A 21,569-nucleotide genomic window follows, 5' to 3' on the forward strand; every position below is an offset into this window, starting at 1 on the left:
TCCACACATTTAAATCTCTTATCTGTTTCCAGCTCTATCCGTTGTCCCATCTCTCTCCAATAATGGCAAAAAAGCCCCAAAATAAATCTTAAAAAAATTAACTGATAAGTTCATATTTATACCAACATAGACTATGCGTCATGAGAACAGGCAAAAATAGACAGTTAAGGTGCCTATTTAGCTGGAATCAAATGATTGTTGCTCATAAGAAGGCATTCAAAGGTGTTGAATAACTGTCTTTAAAAAAAATCTTTAAATGTTTGGTTAACCTGGGTCAGCCTTTTGATACTGAGTATGAAAAGGGCCTTAGTCTTTTTTTCTTTGTCCCAGAATTTGAAGCCTTGTTGTCATCATGAGGTTGGTGGGCTGTTTTCATAAATATCCAGGTCTACCCTGCACTAAAATAAGCCCCCACTCACCTCAACAAACAACAGTAAGAACCAGAGTTGTTTCCGCCATAAAAACCAGAGTTCAGTAAGTTTTTAAGTGCTTTCACATCTTTAACTCTGATGTCAGACATACACTCACCACATGCACTGGCCTCTTCCACTCAAAAGTGGTTCTAAATCACTCTTAGTTAGTGTAAGTCTAAATTTGTCTTTTAAATGGCACATTCTTGATGATAAAGGTCAGACATTCCTATCTGCCAGATCACATTACAATCTTTGTGCCACATGCATTCCCCCGTTTGTTCACTGTTACAAATTTCAGAAAATTAAAGGCTATAAAAACCCCTAAGTGTGCAGTCTTAAGATCTAAACATGTAATGTTGGCTGGAGTTTGCTGTGAGTGCTGCGGTGCTGATGTGGCGTAAGCTGCCTGACTGCCTTTGAGTAACCTAATAGGGGGGGACTCCCGCCAAGTTTTGCTACTCTAAACACCAGACTGATGACTCACTGTTTGGCAATGGACTTTATACTTAATGAAATGAAGCAATACAAGTCAGCTAGCATTTGCCCTGAAAACATCTTACCCTACATAAGGCATCATGGGTTTTATGATTTTGTTTGTTAGTAATCAACGTAAGAGCCCATGTGGGGGAAATCATAAGCAGCAGTTACACTGATAAAAGTCATGATTCATTCATAAAAAAACAGAAGGAAAAAGGGACAACGGGTCCTTAGATGATCTCTCAGCAGTGAGGTTTAGACCTGTATCACAACTCCAAAATGAAAAAAAATGATCAAAAAGACTCATGAATCAAGGCTTTTAGGACTTTAGGAGGGGATAGCATTATTTGTAACTCACTGATACAGATGGTGGCGAGAAGTCTGGTGGCGATGAATGGAGGCAGGCAGTTTGGGAAGGCCGGCTGTAAGACGTAGTTGGCAAAGGTGAGTGCAATAACAGCCAGTGTGGTCGGATACATGATGAGGACGGCACTCCATAACAACAGGAAGCTACAAGATCAACAGAAAAACACAGACTTCATGTTTGAGAGCAGACACCTTTGAATTTCAGCTCATTTAGGGCCTGTGTCCATAGTGGGTGTTTTTAGTACTGGCAGCACTTGTTTTTAATTCATAGCAAATGTAGCCCAGCCTTCTGAGCACTCAGCGCCCTGAGCAGAAAAAACGTCCTCGGTGCCAGCTGTTTTTGGCACCACACTCTCAGTTGAAGGCCATTCAACTTTTAGAACAGCGCTGTACTCTTCAGTGTCACCTCTGTCTCACTTGCCAATCAGAATCAAGAAGGGACAGGAATTCTGACAATGGCAGAAAAGAAACAGACTTATCTTTCTTCGTCTTTTTCTAGGGTAGTTTTCAGGTTTGCAGCTTTTGCCTGGGTCAGGACTGGATTCCTTTACATTGTTTTCATGTTTTCTGTCTGAAATTTCTTTAAATTTGGAAATATGAAACACATAGAGCCATTGTGAAACAACGTTACAGATTCTAACAAGGAAAGCGGGATCCATTTCCTATAACCTAATGAATACTGGTGAGAAGTTACTGCCAGCACTCAAAAAAGCCAGCTGTGTGCATAGGCCTTAACCCTCAAAACTGTCTTTACATTGTTTATTCTTCTACATTTTGTATTTAGATGTTATTTTTAAAAAATGTATAACTGATCCTTCGTAAATAAACTTGCATGGCCGTTAACATTTTTTTGACTTGTACCATTTCTGCCTCCCCTATGTAGATTCCTATTTCTAAACTATAGTACTTCTTTGTTGAAGGGGTAGTTAAAATATATGACATTAACTATTATGTAATGGCAGCTGTCCTGTGTAATACTAATCCTGTACGACGGTGATGTGACTGCTGGCATCATTAGTCTCTCCTTGCTCGATTCATTGCAGGAATTCAAGCCTACAACAAGACACTTGTAAAGTTTTCCTTCCTGACAATATACTCTATATACTACAATAGTGCTAAAGAAACTCTGGCAGTAGACAGGATACATTTTTTAATTTTCTTTAAAATATTCTATAACTCTATCCTGTCACACACTTTGAGGCTGTAACTTGGTGAACTTTCAGTCACTTTGTTGTTCAGACTAGGGCTGAACGATTTTGAAAAATAATCTAATTGCCATTTTTTCCCCAATATTGCAATTGCGATTTGATATGTGATTATTCCTCAACTTTCTAATATTCCTGAACAAAGGTTGAACAATTCTTTCAAAGTGTCTAACTCTGATGATTTTGACTTGTCTTGCAAATTGGATATGAATTGCTGCACTGAAGGGTTTTTGTAATTCTTATATTTAATAAGAAAAAAAGTACAGAAATGAAGAAGGCAGGATTTTTTGTAGACTATTGTGAAAACCTGAATGATTGCTTGTCATGCTTAACATCTCTGCTGCAAAAAAATGTATAAAACTGGTATTTTAATGCAAATTTCATGTCAAAGAAATATTGCACCTTTTGCAATTTGAAAATTGCAGCAGGCCATATTGCGATTTAATCTAATTTTCAATTAATTGCCCAGCCCTAGTTCAGACTTAAAACTTCAGTCATTAAAACACACAATTTGAAGTTTTAAGACAAACAAATGAACAAATTTCAGTCCTTAGACTTTAAAGTGTAAGGAATGATGACTGGTAAGGAAAAGGAATTCAGCTGAAGTTGGTAAATGGTGCGGGCAGATTTTAATAGCCAAACATCAGCTGTAAATATAGGTAGAAATTTCATCTGCTATTTGCATTTCCCTCCTCAAAGGAAAGGCTAAATTTGCTGCATGGTTTTTTAATCCTGATATCAGATTCATACACCATCTCCATGTCAAACTGCAGACTCCAGTGATGAAAAATAAAGCTGATGTAAAAGTGCAAAGAACTGCAAATCCTCGATGGTGTCCATTGGAGGATGGCTGCAAAAAACATGGAATCTCCGTGTTTCATATTCAAAACGCTATTTTTTACAGCACAAATAAACATGCTTACAGCCTGGTATGAAAAAAAAATGTCTCCATTGCTGAATTTCGTACTCCATTCTCAGAACCTTACAAACTTTGAGGCATGTTTACAGTAAGTTTGTGAGAGTTAATGCCATGTATCTGTGAAATCAAGTGCATGAGGGTTCTGATGCTGACTTTCAACGACAAATTACAGACTTTCCCTTTAGATTATCTGCAGACTTTGCTATGGGACCTAAGAAAGAGTTCATCGCAAACTGCTGATGTGAAGGACTTGATGGTCTGGCCATCTTCTTAATGTAAACAATTGTGGGCTATTTAAGAGCAATATTTAATCAAGTTTTTCAGCACAAGCATGGATGTGATCGATATGAAAATGACAGGCAGCTTCTTTTAAGTCATTTAATGCAGTTTGTTAGAGAATATCAAAATTTACTATCATAACTCTGGATAACTCCTAATATACTGTATATGTGAGAGAAAATAGTCACATTAGGAGTTTTAGTTTTCCTATTTCCAGTCATTAACAGGAGTGTGACAAGATCATGCAAGACTTAAGAAGACTTCATGTTGAAGTGAAAACCATTTGCAATATCAGTTCATTTATGAAGAGCAGCATCTGTCCTGACAAGGTCAGATGGTGAACTAGAAATCACCTTTGAATCTATGCTAGCCTATTTTCAAACTTTCTGTGTGATGGCTGCAAATAGGGCACAGCTTCTCTATGGTCCCTTCCAATCATCCACCCATCCTTGTGAACCTAAGTGTCTCATCAGACCTTTAGTCACTAATTGGTGTTAATAGGTGAGATTTTAATTTAATTTTGTTTGTATTTGGTAATGGTGTAAGAAGACAAAACAACACAGGGTTATATTGATATAAGCTTTCAAGTCATTTATGAAAACAGAATGAAAAAAAGGAGCAGCAAATGTTCAGTATAGTTACAGACAAAGAGGTACTAGAGCTACAGTCTGTTGGCCAATTAGTCAGTCACACCTGCTATTATGCTATTTAATATAATAAAAGTATCTAAGATATAAAAAAAGAAATGTGCCTCTGAAGGTTTTCCCCTAATGAAAAAATAAGCTTTTAATACCAAAACTGTTGAACCAGGCACTAGACATATTTCTGTAGTAAAAATGTACATATTAATATGGCACCTAAGGAGAATTCCTGCATTTTGCAGCCAGCCGAAAGGAAACACTGCAGCTTTTACCACTTTAACTTCATTTTTCTTACAAAGGAAGTTGCTGCTTGATTGCCAAATCATTATTAGGCACAACATTTACATTTACTACAGCAGTGGGAAAAATGTTCTCAAGGATTTAAGGTTATTTTCTTTCTAACTTTCCAGGTCAATGGATTTTAAATCCTGATTACAATTAAATGGTTCTAACCTTATTCTGAAGTGGCACAGCAGTGAAGCTTAAGGATTAGCTTTGGATTTCCATTTATTTTGTGTTATGTTCTATTTTTACATTCCTTCAATGAATGAGCAGCACAAGGCCACACAGGACTTAAATAGCAAAAGGCGCACTCAGTGTCTGACACTTTTGACCTTCTCAGACTTACAGTACTGCTCCGTGATCAGCTGACATGTCACATGACCACATGAAAGTCACAAGACCTTCAGAGCTGATTGGTTCCAGACTGGCAGACCTACTAAAGCCCTTCTTTCCTGTAGAGACCCTCAATTATTCCAGTAAAATCTTTTCAGAGTGAGAACAGTGGAAACTGAGACAAATGTTTGAAACCAAAGGTGACATGGACTGTCGTCATCGTTCACAGCATACAAAAGGTAAACTTACCCCACCAGCCCTCCAAAGATTTCTGTCACGTATGAATAGTCTCCTCCAGACTTTGGGATAGTGACACCCAGCTCAGCATAGCACATGGACCCAAGGGCGCAGATCCCCCCTCCACAAACCCAGACGATGAGCGACAGCCCCACTGAGCCGGCATGCTCCAACACTCCTTTAGGTGAGATGAAAATCCCAGAGCCGATGATGTTTCCTGCAGAGGGAAATGAAGATTACAGCGGTTAAAATGCATTATTTATACATGCTGGGAGAGCAAACTTTGATTGTCCTCCAATGAAAAGTCTCTGAGAAGCAATGAACACTTGTACTTCTGAAAATGTCAGGAAAATTTGGGACCGCTATTCCCTGAAATCTGCCTGAGTTACCCGTTTCATGTCCCCATGTGTCTCCATATCAGACAGGAGGCTACACATAATGTTAAAAGGAAACTACAGGATTTAAAGATGGCTGAAAGCAACACTATAATGACTGTTTTTTCCATGTTATAAATGCTACATGTCATTCAACTTTTCACAATATCACTTGATACTCCAACTGCCAGTTCAAACAAGATATTTACATCCCTGTGACATTTTGCCTTCATTATGTATATAACAGAAGTACAATCATGGAAAGTAGTGATCCCTCCTCTATGTTGGCATCAGAAGCAGTAACAATGGGCAAGACTGGATCAGTCAGATGAGATCTGTAAGATGAATGCAGCAGAACAGGACTGAAGGGATGGAACTGAGACGACAGAGTGTGAAAGGGCATATATGAAAAGAGTATAAATAGGGATGTGCACCCATAGCTTTTTTTGCAAACACATTTCCTAGGTTGCCAGTCGGCACTTGTATTACCATAATAGTCAGTTACACTTAAGGTTTGTTTTTAAAGGCCTGCAATGTTGTACAAATTCAAATTCTAAACTATAACACAGCGTACCGTACACACATTATTTATAGATCAAATTACAAGCGACTGTATTTTTAGTCCACCCTGGCTGTTAGTCTAAAATTAACTTAAAAACTAGAAAAGCACTCAGAGAACGCAGACCTCGACCATTAGTCCTATCTCCCAATAGTACAAAATCCTCTAAAAAAATTCCTGGATCCAGATGGTGATCCAGATCACTCCCAAAATCTAATCAGTTCTTCCTTATGCCATTTCTGACATTTCCTGGAAATTTTATCAAAATCTGTCCATAACTTTTTGAGTTATGTTGCAAACAAACAAACAAACTAACTAACAAATAAACTAACAAACAAACAAACTAACAAACCCACCCGATCACATAACCTCCTCGGCAGAGGTAATAGTCATAACAAGCTTTTGGCAGTGTAATTGTTTGTACCAAAATGACAACAGACGCAGAGCTGGCCAACATGCTGTGCACTTGGCTGTATTCATATGATTTCCATGATTACAGCACAATAACTATTTTGAGTTATGTGCAAAATAACTCCATATAATTGTTAGCATTTCATTTCACAAGGATAAAAAAATAATAGAGCCTTGTTCCAGCCTGCACTGTGTAATTTCTTGGCATAAAGCCTGAACAAATAGCATGCAAAATGTACTGAGGTGAACTGAAAATAAGTCTGCAGGTTGGAGGTACAGAAAAACTTTTAGGGACCAGGAGTCTTCACTGTCTCTCTCCTTTAGTCTCCATCTGTAACAGACACTAATGTAAATGTGCACGTTCCAATGAGATGATAAAAGGACTTGATAAAATGTGTATGCTGACAGTTTGATAAAATATGCAGTAGGGGTAGAGGAGACAGAGGGCATAGCAGAGACACACACAGCTGATCTCAGTAACGGTCAGAAAACCCAGCACCTCCCTACACATCTGTATTAGTGTATTTCTTAGTTATGTAGATTGAATCTCTGTGAAACAACCAGAAAATAACATCTTATTTCTCTGTACCAGGGTTGTAATTTAATGTTTTTGTGAATCTGCCACTGTGTCTAGTGGATTTAAAAATCTACCAGCCACCAACATTTTTACTAGCCACTCTATTTTAACAAGCAGCATTATTTCACAAGGTACAATGTAAAAACAAAGGCTTGAAGTTATAGGCTATTTAATAAAAGAGTTGGTGCATAAATGATCCAACCTGTGGCTCATTTAAAACCTTGTTTCTCATCGTATTTGTCCTGTATTCAATCATGCAAATCTTTGCCTAGGCATTTTCCTGCGTTATGAGTGTCAGACTTATTAGAATATAATTTCTTATATGCAATTCCTGCAGTTAAGTGCAGGCTTAAAATCAGGCTCTGTTTGGACTTGCGACAAGCAATACATGGGTTCAGCCACACCTTTAGCAGATACAGCAGTTGCAGTGGGGGACTCATGTGGGTCCACTTGGCTTTGCCGAAAAAGTCAGAGGGAACAAGTAGAAAAAAGGGTTTAATTTATGCTGTTTAACAATATACCTCTGTAGGGTTTTTACTTTTATTTACCTGCTCCAATGGCTAGTAGGTTGGGCAAATTAACAGAACACTGCTCAAAAGTACCAGCATTTGACTGGTGGTAGATGCTAATTTCTCATCCTTCTCTGTTTCACTGCTGTTAGAAACTTTGCTGCTTGATCACCCAGCAGTGCATGTACTCTCCCTCTCTTTCTCTCCCCCTGCTCATGGCAGCTTTTTCTCCTTTTCTCTCCACAATTATCCAACCAATAAGATTTTGATTGGACGAGAGTTCATCAACCAACTAAAGAAAAAAAACAAAGCAACTAAAAACTCTCATGAGGCTTATTACAAGATCTCAACCATTTAAATGAAATCTCCAGGGATCAATTTTACCTTTACTTTTGTTTCATTAAAGGACCAACAAGACCTCCAGAGAAAACCGTGATCATTTAAAAGATCATCTTGTGTTTCACTTTAAATGCTCCTGACATTTTCGTTTCATTTCTTTTGACTATTGTAAGTATTTAGCTCATGCTCTGATGAAAACCAACAAACCATGAAAGCCGAAAATAAGCCTTCAGTATACAGTGAGAGCTAGGGGGAAAATACACTAGAGAAGAAAAAGGTGAAGCAACCCAGTAGTTAACAATGCAGCGTTCCAGGTTTATTTCTGAAAGACAGAAATTTCCTTGGGATAGAAAACAGCTGAGGGGACATAAAATTAACAATATGGAAAAGGAACTTTGTCAAACATTTTTTCTTATATATAAAAGACAGACAAAGATAACACTACTAAGCTGCTATAATTTGGTATCAAAGGCTGTTGAAGGTGGAGATATCTAACAGACATGACAATATTCATTAGCCAAGTCTGCTAAACCTCTTCTGTCTCCACACTGCTGTTTACAAATGTTGTCCAAATTATTACAAGCTTCTTATTTAACTGCCTTCATACCAAAACAGAAAAGACAAGTGATCTGTGGTGTAAACAGCACGGTAGAAGCTAAAGGAAAGCATCAGCATTAATTATTTAAGAGTGGTGATCAGCCACTACAGTAAAGCAGCTGACAGGGAAGAGAAAAACACTGATCATCTTCTGACATGACAAAAGTCAAAATGTGGGAATTACAAGAGCATGGCAACAGTTTTTTGTGCTTCATTCAGAAAAACAATGTCAAACCAAAGAATGTGAGCTAAAGGTCTGTTGCACAGGTTTAGTCTGCCTTGTTTTGCTTTTACATTACGTTTCTGGTTGAGTACTTTAGGGTCTTCTACCTGGAGATGACTGACTGAATCATGTCAAGAAGGAGGCCAGTGAAGGCTAGGGCTGCTTCTCATTACAAAACTTTGTCCATTCTGTCCTCTCACCTCCACTGACCCTGAAATTGTTCTCCTTCCAATTCCTTAAATGCACCAGGATGAGGCAAGGATGGAGGAGAAAGGAGGCTCCTGAAGGAGCTCAGACCAAGGAAACACCAGTCCATCCTCCATGGAAGTCTTTCTACAAAAGGCAGTGACCTCAACTTCACAATTCGGGTGACAGCTTAAAATCAATTTAATCTGATCATTTGAGTTTTTAATTCTGAAAACCTGCACATTCCTTGTCTACTTGTATTGCATTATGTAGTGGACCTTCCTATGGCAACATGGCGGCAACATCAATGTCTGGCCAGCCAGCCATTCTCCTGTCACATATTATGTCTGTGCTCAGTGATACATGAATTTGGGTCATAAATCAATTCATTAAAATTAATGCATCAATAATCACTGTGGCATATGGCGGTGACGCACGACGAAAACAACAAAGACAACGGTGAGTTCATGTGACTTCTGGTACTATAAGACGAGATAAGGCAGCGCTTGTTTGACTTCTGGTGTGAAGTTGATGTCCTCGGCTGCATCCAGGTCCCCCTCCATTTTTGTGCAAAGTTTGAGAATCATTTATCGAAATAACAAATACATTGCAATTGATACCACAGCCCACCACTGAAGGCTGGCACAAAGGCTTTATAAAAATCTCAGATTAAATTAAGATCTGGATTCACAGACTACGATTCGATTTACTGACGATTCATTAAAATACAGAACGATTTGGTCTGATCCAATACAATTCAATACAATCTGATTATTGAATCAAAATAAGTTTTTGCTTTAACAAAAATTACCAAAAAAGGGGGAAAATAAGATCATTTCATAATAATCTAAGTTTATTTGATCTTATTGATAAAACAGACTAAATGCCAGGCCTCCTGTGCTAACATTCTGAAATTATGTTTAAGAAAGTTTTCATCACAGCCAGGTGTCTTTCTTTGACATTAAATTGGGACATAAATATTAAAACTAGTTTTTACTGGAACATATTCATCCTTCTGTACTTGTAATTTCCTCAGCATTATTAATCCCAATAACAGTACAAACTAAATATCAAATTTTCCCAAGAAGCACAAATTAAAACAAATTTAAAGTCATAAGGAGATTTGGATAGACAGAGTGTGTGTCTACTAGTACAGGAGAACAAGGGGATAAAATAATATTGAAAACAGTCAAATTAAAACATCTTTCTATACATTTTTTTCCTTTCATTATTTCTCTTAATGTGAGTATTCAGTCTACATGCCGTAAAAACATGGTTATTTCCCTTCTCTGTGTATCTGACCGTTCTTGATTGTTTTCATTCTTGAATTAATAAACTGGAGATCAGCTGATCTCCAGCTCAGTGAAGTCCTCTCTGTTTAATATCATATTAGTGGGCTCAGATGTATTGATTATGTCACCAAATCAATCACTCCCAACAACACGTTATGGCGGTAAACCCCGTGAATAAAGGGGCTGTTGTTACGGTGATAACTGAAGACTTCTCCAAGTTAAGTGTTTATGTTTGGGTCTGTTTGTGCTGCGTTTAGCGTTAGCATCTTAGCCAAACTTTAGCTCTGCTGTCTCAACAGGTGAGATTTATGAGCTGCCGTTGTTCTTGATCGCTTCTCTCCAAAGCGTACAGACAGGCAGACATTTTGAAAGTCATCCTTCTTTCATATGAAGTCCACATGACTTTTTCCTGAGGTACAGAACTGTAACTGAAAGACGTTTACGTGACGACCGGTGAAAACACATCCAGCTACCTAGCGAGCACCTACGGCAAACGGATCTCAAGTTTAAAGGTAAAAGGTCACCATGCAAGATTACAGACCCTGAGCCAGAGCATGGCAGGACAGACTATGAAAACAAACAGCAGAGCCTCATGAACTGATCTCTAATGTTAAAACCGGTCCAAAGACCGGTTCGTGCCGGATTTTACCGATCCAGGGCTCCGCAGACCAATGCCCTCGGACCACTGACATCAAGATCGGTTAACCGATCCTTATTGGATTATCTTTACACCACTAATAAAAGACACGCATGCTGTCTCTTTTCCTTTCTTTTGTTAAGAAGTTGAGGAAAAAGACTCAAAGTTGTTCAGTTGTTTATTTCATTCGATCATGTTACCCAGTTTATGCTGCAACTATAAATCACTCCCTGTGCTCCTACAGCAAACAGTAAGAGGCTAAGTATTTTTGTTTTTATAGAAGGTAAACAGGAAACAAATCCTTTTGAAAAGGATTTAATCAGACATGCAAAGACACATGGGCACTATTCTGCTTGCAGGCAAGTACTTGGTCAGATCTGCTTCTTGTATGTTGTGATTTTTTAATAATATGGCTGTAATAGCGTTGTGGGAAAATCTAGGCAGAGTTTCACAGCAGTAAAAATTGGGTACTGCCAAGTCCTAGTAGTTGCAATAGCAGCAATGGGTTACATCAGCTATGACATCTCTAACCCCAGGAAACACATCAAACCACCGTCATTAAAGATTTCATAGGCAGAACCGTTTAACTGCTTTAGGAGATACGTTGCTCAATGAGACCCTGGCTCAGCTGTCCTACAAACATGAATAAACAGGTTCCCTTTGTGGTGCTTTGTGTTAGGTAAGTCACATTCTTACTAGAAACCAGGTCATGAGTTCAAAATTCAGTCTGGCATTCACATCATCACCCCAAGAAGACAAAAGACATAAGAAAAATTAACCCAGCTTTAAAAACAAACAGCAGCTGTCCAAGCAAAACATGCTCACCACTGTCATCCAAGTTTGACTTATTTTTGGAGAACTTTGCGACCAAAAGAGCGCTCTCAAAATTGTGACCGTGTCCACTGTAAAACTTTAGCCACACTATGAGAGTGTCCCTATTAGTGCAGCTCTGAATGCTCTCTAATGATGCCGAGGCAGAAAGAGGGGGTCCGAACAGTGCATCTATCACTGTCAGATCTGATTGTGTAGGCCGTGGTGAGATGCAGAGCTGTTACATAATGCCCATGTTGTGTTTGTTACGTCATCAAGTTTGGCATCACAGCTGAATCAGAGTCCTACTGACCCTCTCTGCCTCGCTGCAATACAAGTTGGAAAATTTCTCCTAAGTACATCTTAGTTCAGACATTTTTTTTTAAGGTTTATTTTTGGGCATTTTGTGCCTTTATTTGATAGAGGAGAGGACAGTGGATAGAGTTGGAAACAGGGAAGAGAGCAGGGAGAGACATGCGGTGAAGGGCCTCAGGCCAGATTCGAACCCGGGTCGCCCACATACATGGGGCGGGCGCCTTATCCATTCTGCCATCTGCGCCCCAGTTTGGACATTTTTATCCAAATAAGGGAGAATAATAACCTTAAATAACCTCATGGATCTCAAGTTGTTTTACCAGTTCGTTAACATAAAGCAGGTTGTTTGAGTTGCAGTCCTCAGCCCCTGGGGGAATCTGAGGCTGGTTGGATAAGTTTTGATGTCAGCTAGGACATTCAAATGGTAGAGTCAGAATTTGGCGTAAAACACATGAAAGCATGGATCCATCCTGCCTTGTATCACAGTGATGGCTACTTTCAGCAGGATAACGCACAATGTCACAAAGCTCAAATCATCTCAAACCTTTAGTTCACTGTACTCCAGTGGCCTCCACAGTCACCAGATCTCAGTCCAATAGAAAACCTTTGGGATGTAGTGGAACAGGAGATTCCCATCATGGATGTGCAAACTAAAGAAACTGTGTGATGCCATTATGTCAACATGAACCAAAATCTTTGAGGAATGTTTCCAACACCTTGTTGAAACTATGCCACAAAGACTAAAGGCAGTTCTAAAAGAAAAAGGGGTCAAACCTGGAACTAGCTGGTGAGTGTACAGCCATGAGAATGCAATGAGAATATCATCACTGATTAGGTTAACTGAAAATGATAATGCCCTTTGATAAAGCAAATGACATTAAAATCACAATATGAGCAAAAATAATTAGTTCATTCTATCTACAAGTGATGAAGCTATGTGTTAGTTCACAAGTCATACCCCTGGTTGTGATCAACTGATAGCTTTACCTCCTCCATCCCGGCCGCCTTCTCTAAAGCATAAAGCTTGTTGCACCCTTGTATTCAGATTCATGCTACTATGGATCAATTAGTTCTGAATAATTTAATTCTTTTCAATACACATTGTCATAAATGTGTGTATCTATATGGGGATTTCTTGCCAGGTGCTCCCTGAAAAGTCAAAGCGGCTGCTTGACTAACCCAGGGAGCATCTTATGAGCAGAGCCTTCTTAGCCAAGCGAGTTCTAGTAGATCCATTTTGCAATAAAATGGTTAAATTTATGATGTGTCCTGGCTGAATGTAGGCTATAATATGGAGTGATGTATTGTTGAAATTTGTTGAAAATACATACGATGAGGAACCTTAGAATAATCGCATATTTAATTGCAATTGCAATATGGGGGGGGGGGGGGGGATAACAATTACATTATTTTTTAGAAATCATTCAGCCCTAGATTGTGGTGTGATTATTTGCTGTAACTTGATGGCATCTGCCTGGATACTTGCTGAAAATTTCTTTTTTCCACAGTTTAAATTCAGTTTGGTGGTTCAGTTTATCATCTCTTTTGTCATTACTGATTCAACACATCTGCCTCACTATCCAGTCCCTAAATGTAGGCAGCAGAAGTCTCAGAGTAAAGCAGCAGCCATGTGTTGGACTACATAAGTAAACCTTTGCTAGAGTGGAGCGCTAGATGTGAGTAGGCTGTTTCTGGTGGGTATCAGCATGACTCATGTTGTGTTTGAGCTTCACTCCATCTGTGCTTTACAGAAACAGTCGAATTATTGTGTTAATCTTACTGATCTGAACCCTCATTTCACACAAGAATTGTCAAACTGAGCCAATCATAACCCTTAAAGCCTTCAGTCTTTAACAGCTAGGATTGATTCTTTGGGAGCTTGGCAAACAGTTTGTAATGCTGCTCCTTGTCAAAGAGGAAAAGACGTAAATGGAGAATGGAAATAAAGTGGGATTTAAAGTGTCCAATTACAGCACAGCAAACTAAAGTTGTTCCAGATGGAAAACTTTCAATAGTGCATATGAATATCAGTGAGCACCAGAGGTCGTGTTAAACAAACATTTTCCATCTTGACAGAAGTTTTTGAACCCTGATGGAAAATCTGAAAGCTGTCCATCATTTGGCCTACCAGAATACCAAAGGCCGTCTTGTGTGGCGTCACACTGGATCAGGTGTGTTGACCTTTTCCAGTCTGCACACAACGTACTGGTCCATAGCAGAGGTGACTGACAGCAAGTTGAAGGACTAAGGTCTGGAGGCTTACAAGCTGTCCTTTGGGTGTCTCCTGTTAAGGGATTTCCTCCAGCTGAGGGAAGTGCATCCATGATTGGAAAATCTCAAATCCAGGTTCTATAAGTGTATTTCTCCACCACTGAGAAATTCATGAATTATTTTAGTAAAAACACCATATGAAGTGCACAACCCAGTCCTCAATTCCAAACAAGTAGTACTGAGGAGGAGGCCATGAAGATGGGCAGAGCTAAACAGTGCTGGTCTTGGCTTGTTGGAGATGCTGAATGTGGGGGTTTCCATGTTACAGAGGTACTGTAAGTTTGGGCCATTGAGCTCGCAACCTATGACAACCTCCTTACAAGACATGTTCTGTTACCTGACTAGTGTAGCTCGGTGAGCAGAGCAGGCACCCGTATACAGAGGCTGTAGCCCTAAACACACTGGCCACAGTTAATTTTGCTAATTTCCGGCTGCCCTGGTATCAGAAGCATCTCTGAAGCATCATGGACATGCGACCATTTCAGAGTGTAGGTTTTAGTGGAGCAGAGCAAAGAAAAGTGGGACAATCAGCCCTTGCGTACCCATTGTCCTTTGCGTTTCACTCACTGGCTTGATCTTACAGCGTAAAAATGATAAATGCTAAGAATGGCAAGGAAGGGAGTGACTGAGTTTTTGAGTTCGTGTGGCACAATGCACTTGTTTTTGCTGTTACTATAATGTAACATGCATGATGTGAGGCATGAAAATCACAAGGGAAGAGAAGTTGATGCATTAATATTGACAGGCGTTTTTACACATCCACTGGGCACAGCTTCATGGCAGATATGGCACTATGCCTGCACCGGTGAACCTACGCAGATCTCAGAGTTTATGCGCTACCTGTATGACGCTGGTGTGAGACAGCGCTCAGTTTGTGTCTGCAGACTTCAGGGAATTTCAAAAACTTCTCTGATTGACCCGACAGTTTCACAGAAGACAGTCAGGCTTCACGATTCAAGTCCCGCTTGGTGTTCTCCTCCTCTCTCTCTTCTGCGTGTGCACGTTATACATTCAATTATAAATAATCTGGAATTCAGCGCACTGAAGTCTTGATTCCAGCATATTTTCAAAAATGTTTTAGCATCTCAAATGATTTGCTATTGCCACAGACAGTGACTGAGACAGAGACTAAATAGGTCAAAGTTCATCATCATACAGTCAGGATTCAACAGGTCATAGAAGCAGCTTTATCCCTTAAAATGTGTTCTCCAGGTCAGTGGATGGTCTTAAAAGGTCAAATTTTTATGGTGGATGAACTCACAAACAAAAATGTACAAAAATTAAAAGTGAACACTCTTTGAAAAATTGACCATTTTCCTGTAATCTAAAGGTTCACCTTTCAGACATCAGACCACTATGTGAATGATGGAGCTTTATTCTTGCTACAATGTGAAATATTAGATTCATGCATAAACTAGAGGATTTTAAAATGATTAGGTATCCCTTTACTTAAATGGCAAATTAGAAATAAATATAAACTACGATGAAAGAAAGTGTTGGCACCAAACAATTCCTGGGAGAGGATCCCTAAAACCCCAAATATGGCAAAGTCTGATGTAATTATTTAACTTCCTTTCCTTGTAACTTTAAGAAATGTAAATTGTCATAAGAACTTCATTGCACTTTTTAAAATGTATTTTCTTTAGAGAACCCGTAAATACCAATTTTTAATATAGAAGTAGTTCATTTAAGGGACCGATCTTCTTTTCTCATTTGTCTAGTACTACTTCTCTTGAAAAAAGCAAAAGTGACTAATTAAAAAATGCAACGTTTCTTATTAGAGTACTCAATTAATCGTCAAAAGAATCGATAGAGTACTTGACTATGGATGGATACATGACTGATTTAAGCGAAGCCTTGAGGCAGATGATTTGCCTCAAGGAATTTTTTTGAATCGAATCATTTGGATAATTCGAGGAATCATTTCAACCCTAATGAAATAAGTATTATAGAGAAAATAATGGTATTTTAATGCCTTTATGAAAGAAGCCACCATGGTTATACAGATAAGAAAACAAAAGGTGGAGACAGAGCCTGTGTGTTTTTCACCTTCAGTTAAAATATGTAAAGGACCTTTTTGCCATGTGCCCTTTTTAATCAAGCCACCAAAAACTGCTCCTCTCTGGGGTCTGTTTGAATACTGAATTACTTTTTCCTCTTCATATATTTATCAGCATATCTGAATTTAAAAGGAGCTTCAGTGAGCTGAGGGCACAAAGTGTACTCAGCAATGTTAAAAAAAACTGGAATAGAAACCACATTTCAGTGAATTATAATGTCCCACATCTTTCTTCCACTCAGTCATCTTGGTTCATTTCACCATCTTTTATTTGCAGGGGTCCGCCTACTTGTGGTTAAGGGACCTTATCATTTAGGAATCTTGTCTGCAGAGTGATCATACATTGGGGACATATGGATGCTGTTGCAGTACAGTTTTTTTTCACAGGCACAATTGGCGTCTAATTAAATCCAATCTTAGAACTGGGGGTTTCCTTACTGATGCCAGTATGTGATAAAGGACACAGCCGTTAGATCACAGAAAGAACACAGGTCAATGTCTTTATTATGAGCCTCCTACAGAAACCACAGTTCTTTTAGTCTCTAAAACTGCAGCCTACACATAAATTTAATATACCATCATCTCTGCAACCAAGCAAATTATCACATAATGTTAGCAAACAAACATGTGATTCTCAGCAACTCGTGTTTTTCCATCATGTAATTCAAGGGCTGGGGTTTTTAATTTAAAGTTAAAGCTACTGTGAGGAGATTTTGGTTTGTGGCTACATGGATAAAGCTGGTCTTTTCTACCAGTATTACGTACGTCAAATCTTTACAATAGAAATTGTTTTTGGCACTCCCAGTGTGTGTCAAAAGGTAGAGGCTTTAAAAGAAAAAACATTAAACAGACTATAGCTGAGCAATAGCTGGAAAAAAATAACTGTGATATTTTTGTTCTGCAGTGTATATAGTGATATTATAAATAATAAAAAAAAATCTATACTTGATAAGTACAGTTTACAGTTTAGAGTTTCTAAGTCATTTTTGAATTACAGTTTAGACACCTCTTACATAGGCCTCTCACAGCAGGAACAGTCATTTGGGGGGTTAGTTAGACTGCATGATCCCTGAGGGTGTTCATTCCTGCGAAGTCCGTCACAATAAAAGCCTCCAATGCTAAGCATCATTGAAGACTTTTATTTTGAAGAGCAACTTCAGGAATGAAGGGTATCGAGCTGCAACTTAACAACAAAGACGTCCAATAAACAGGAGAGAGACTTAACACCACATAACTTAGAAAATGAGATACAAGGAAAACCTGAAGAGGTAAATACAGGGTGAGAAAATAAAACTGAGACTTTAGCTCTGAACTGCCTGTCATGACATGAATGCGATTGTTTCTCTAGTGGCTGACACAGAGCGCTGACAGGTCTACTCGGGTTGTAATATTATTTTTTAACTTGAGAGAACTATCTTTCCCATGAGTGGGTGCAGCTTGGGCTCATTTAAACGAAACACCCACACCAACCTAGAGCAGCTTTTACTGCTTATTTTCATGATTTTGAAGCTTAATTCTATATTTGACTAAAATGTGACCTGGTGTTTTATAACACCGTGGCCAACAACAAACCTCAATACATCACTTTAGAGGGACTTTAATATTCTTTGTTGCAGTGGTACTGCAGAGGTTCAATTTAACAGCCAGTAGCCTACTCTAGTTAGGGTATCTGAATTGGAATAAAATACCTGAGCTGCATGTAGCTTCTGCTGAAAAAACATTATTTTACATTTCAATATCACATTAACATGTTAATTCAATCAAATATAAATAATTCTGACACTGATCCAGTCTTTCAATACCTAATTTTTTCTCATCCAGTCATAGTTAACGAGTGCTGTTAAACCATTTTAGTCCATGTGGACATGTATTTTTTAGGGATTCATGATACTGGATTTTTGTCAATTTCAGATATCCAATTATTACAAATTAATTTTAGCCAATACCATATCAATATGGATGTTTAAATTTAACTCAGACCTAAAACTTCAGCCCCTAAAAGACACAATTCAAAATGAACTTACAGCCAAATACTACCATAGAGCTGTTGTGTTGAAAGGTATGATCATTTTAAGTTAATCTCATTTTTATTACTAAAAACATACCCACCTAATGCCCCACTCTAGCAAAGTTCACTAATGTAGTCTAGTCTTCACTAATGTAACACGTGGCTGCTGCTTGGAAGGTAAGACTTTCTGCACACTATTTTACAAAAATGTTGACACAAGAATGTTTGCATAACATGTAGAGCATAACATCTCTGCTGCAATGAATTGACACACATTTCAGGTTAAAGGAACGTTAAACCTTCTGTGATTTAAAAATTGAAGACATTGCAATTTATTCTAAATTTTGCTTAATTGTCCAGCCTTAATTAAAACACACTTTAAATTGTAGGAAATAATGCCAGATGGATCTGTTTCACACATCCATCTGGAAAAGCTTTGATATACAGCGTTTGGAAAAGGGCAGATCCTTTGAAAAAGAACTCGGAGGGTGACTGGATAAACGTTCTGTCTGACCCATCTTTATAGGCCAATCAGAGCAACACACACTTGATGTCGTGGCCACTACCAAGGTGCGTGTGCACAGCTACCAAGGAATAAACTCCATATAGAACTGCATAACGCGAACCGTGGTGACTATAGACATGTCAGTACACGACTTTTGTCGTTTTTGAAAAGCAAACAACTCACTGCTGTTCTTTGTTCTTCTTTTACTGAAGAAATGTCTTCAAGTTCTGATAAAACTGGCGCTTGAGCAGCATCCACGCTAATCTCTTCCGCCATAATGGCATCTGCCTCTTGTTGCTGCTTGCTTACATCACAACTCTGCCGCGCCCGAAAGTACTGCCCCTCGACGCTGACTGGTCCTGTCACTTTCTAACTTGGCCCAAACGGTTCTGATAGGAGCTTTGCAAAATGGATTCATTAGAGAGAAACAAGGAAACGGCCGTATCAATCTGCTTTGCAAGGTTAGTATAGGCAGAGCTGTATAGCCAAAATATCAGTTGTAAATGTCAGGAAAAATGTAAGACCTGCCTATACTGATATACCCATAATATCATGCATCCCTAAAATCTTTAGTAGACTTGTGACAAAACACGGATCGGTCCATGTATATAGTTAGTATGACTCTAGTGAAACAGTCATAAAATAGCGAACTAGTAATATTTTAAATTTAGATCAAATTAGAGCTCTCTTAAATAAACTCCATGCCTGTTTTACTGATCATTTTGCCACATCATGACATAAAAGTAAGTTAATAGTCCAAATAAGAAGGTAACAGCAAAGTAAAAGACAAAGACATCATTTGGCAGTGAAAAGTTGAAGGATTAAGCATGACGAGAGGTGAAACTGTGTAGATATTTTTACATTATTATCTTTCAATATTATTTGTTGGTATTACCACAGAACATATTGTACCATGTTTTACCTTATGATTCCCACCCCTAGAAAACGGCATGATTTGTTAACCAATATTGTAAAATGAAGAGGCTTCCAGGCACAAATTAACAAAACAAACCCAGTACAGTATGTCCCACTCTAGACTCTAACTTCATGACTTCATGCCATTCAGTTCTCTTCATGTCTCCATAAATAAAAAAGCTTGATATGAGTCCAGCAGCAGGTTATCAGCTGGCTCTTGGGGAATCCTCTGCATCAGGGTCAGATTCTAAACAGCATACTGCACAACCTGTTGGGATCTGTGCTGCAGATGAGCTGATTACTCCGCCTTCATATAGTCACAGTGTGTTCACTACATCATCATTTTACAGGAAACTATGCACAACAACGCCGCTTCCTGTATTATAGCGTGCTTATCTCACTGTCTGTGGCTGCTTTCTGCAAAACGAATTAAGTGATTAAAAAGATGAAGAAACGGAATTAACGCATAGTTTAAGCGTGTTAGATGCTCAGGGATTTAATGCCATAACTCTGCCCGTGTTTTACTGTTACAGCTCAATTATGTCACAGAACCTCATGGGGGCTGTTCTTTGTCTGCATGCCTTTCAAGTTCAACATAGGAAGATCGAGCCACGTAGGCATGTCCATATTCAGATCATCCCGACTGATGCAACAGTTTCCACACAAAACCAGCACACTGGACTGGATCCAGACATCAGAGCTGGACCAGCCGTGCGTACCAGAGACTCTACTTCTGCGCGTATTTTGGCGGTTTTGTTGCATTGTCACACTCTATCACATGTCTCTTACTATAAACACAGTGTAATGTCTTTACAGTATATATAACCCGAACAAAACCAGACCCATTTCAAGCCTGACTCCTAATGTGTGCCATTTTATTCTAACTTTAATGACAAACGTCAACAGCTCTCGTCACGTCAGTGTTGTTTTTACACACCAGCCGGCTAACTTCTCCTTTTAGCTGCAATCAGCCCGCGCTTCATTCACGCACCGTGTCAGATCAAAAGCTGTCAAACACTCACCGATGATTATGGCACAGGCGCTCAAAAGTCCGATTTCTTTCTTTAGGGTGACCCTGTCGCTCTTGGAGGAGTTTTTATCCTTCTTCCTCTCCTCGTTGTCCTCCATCGCCTCCGCCTCGTCAGTGTGCTTCCTGCCCGCCTCGGTCCGGTCCAGATACTCTAGACTGAACCACGTTGCGCTCCACGGGCAGCCCTTATAATATCCTTCTGATGAGAGGAGGACGGCGCATGCGCAAGAGAGGCAGCTAATGCCACCACCTTGTGTCAGGTAGCTGATGTAAGGCAGGTGTGACCTATCGTTACTAGTAAACAAAGAGGAGAATATTTGAACCTACCTGGGGTTTTACTATCGAGCCGTTGCGTCTTTAAATTGACTTGTTTCAATTCGTGAAGTTTTTCCAGCAGTATTAATCAAGAATCCACTGAAGGAGACAAAACGAAAAAACGACGAGGTAAATTTAAAAATATACTCGACCAACGGCAAAATTAACTGGATAACACGCACGCCAATTTCAAATTTTGTATAAAAATATTTAACTTACAGTGATCCTTATAAGCTCGTTGATTTGAAAATTAATATATTTCTGAATTAAATATACACAAAGTAATTATTTTCCAGCGTTTTTAAATTCTTTAAATTGACACATTTTGGAAAAATATGACCAAAGTCACAGTTTCACAGTGACCTACGAAAATATTTGTTTTTGTAGATGAACAGGTTTCAGGTGAGTCTGTTTCCCCCCCTGTGCCTCTGTAATTTGAGCCTCTGCTCATCACTGTTAAGTGGGGGAGGGTCAACTGTATGCTG

General features: G+C 38.9%; 1 protein-coding gene across 1 annotated transcript in view; it reads right to left on the minus strand.

Moving 5' to 3' along the window:
• The window catches only part of slc7a10a (solute carrier family 7 member 10a), a 64,658-nt gene extending 43,713 nt beyond the window's left edge, over window positions 1-20,945 (minus strand). The window contains exons 1-3 of the mRNA XM_041791177.1: window positions 20,762-20,945; window positions 5,165-5,369; window positions 1,249-1,400 (exon numbers count right to left, since the gene is read on the minus strand). Of these exons, the coding sequence (XP_041647111.1) occupies window positions 1,249-1,400; window positions 5,165-5,369; window positions 20,762-20,867 (463 nt within the window). The 5' untranslated portion in view covers window positions 20,868-20,945. The remainder of the gene's footprint in view (window positions 1-1,248; window positions 1,401-5,164; window positions 5,370-20,761) is intronic.
• Between the last annotated feature and the right edge of the window lie 624 nt (window positions 20,946-21,569).

The sequence above is a fragment of the Cheilinus undulatus genome, linkage group 1 (assembly GCF_018320785.1).
Source record: "Cheilinus undulatus linkage group 1, ASM1832078v1, whole genome shotgun sequence".
Lineage (NCBI taxonomy): Eukaryota > Metazoa > Chordata > Actinopteri > Labriformes > Labridae > Cheilinus > Cheilinus undulatus.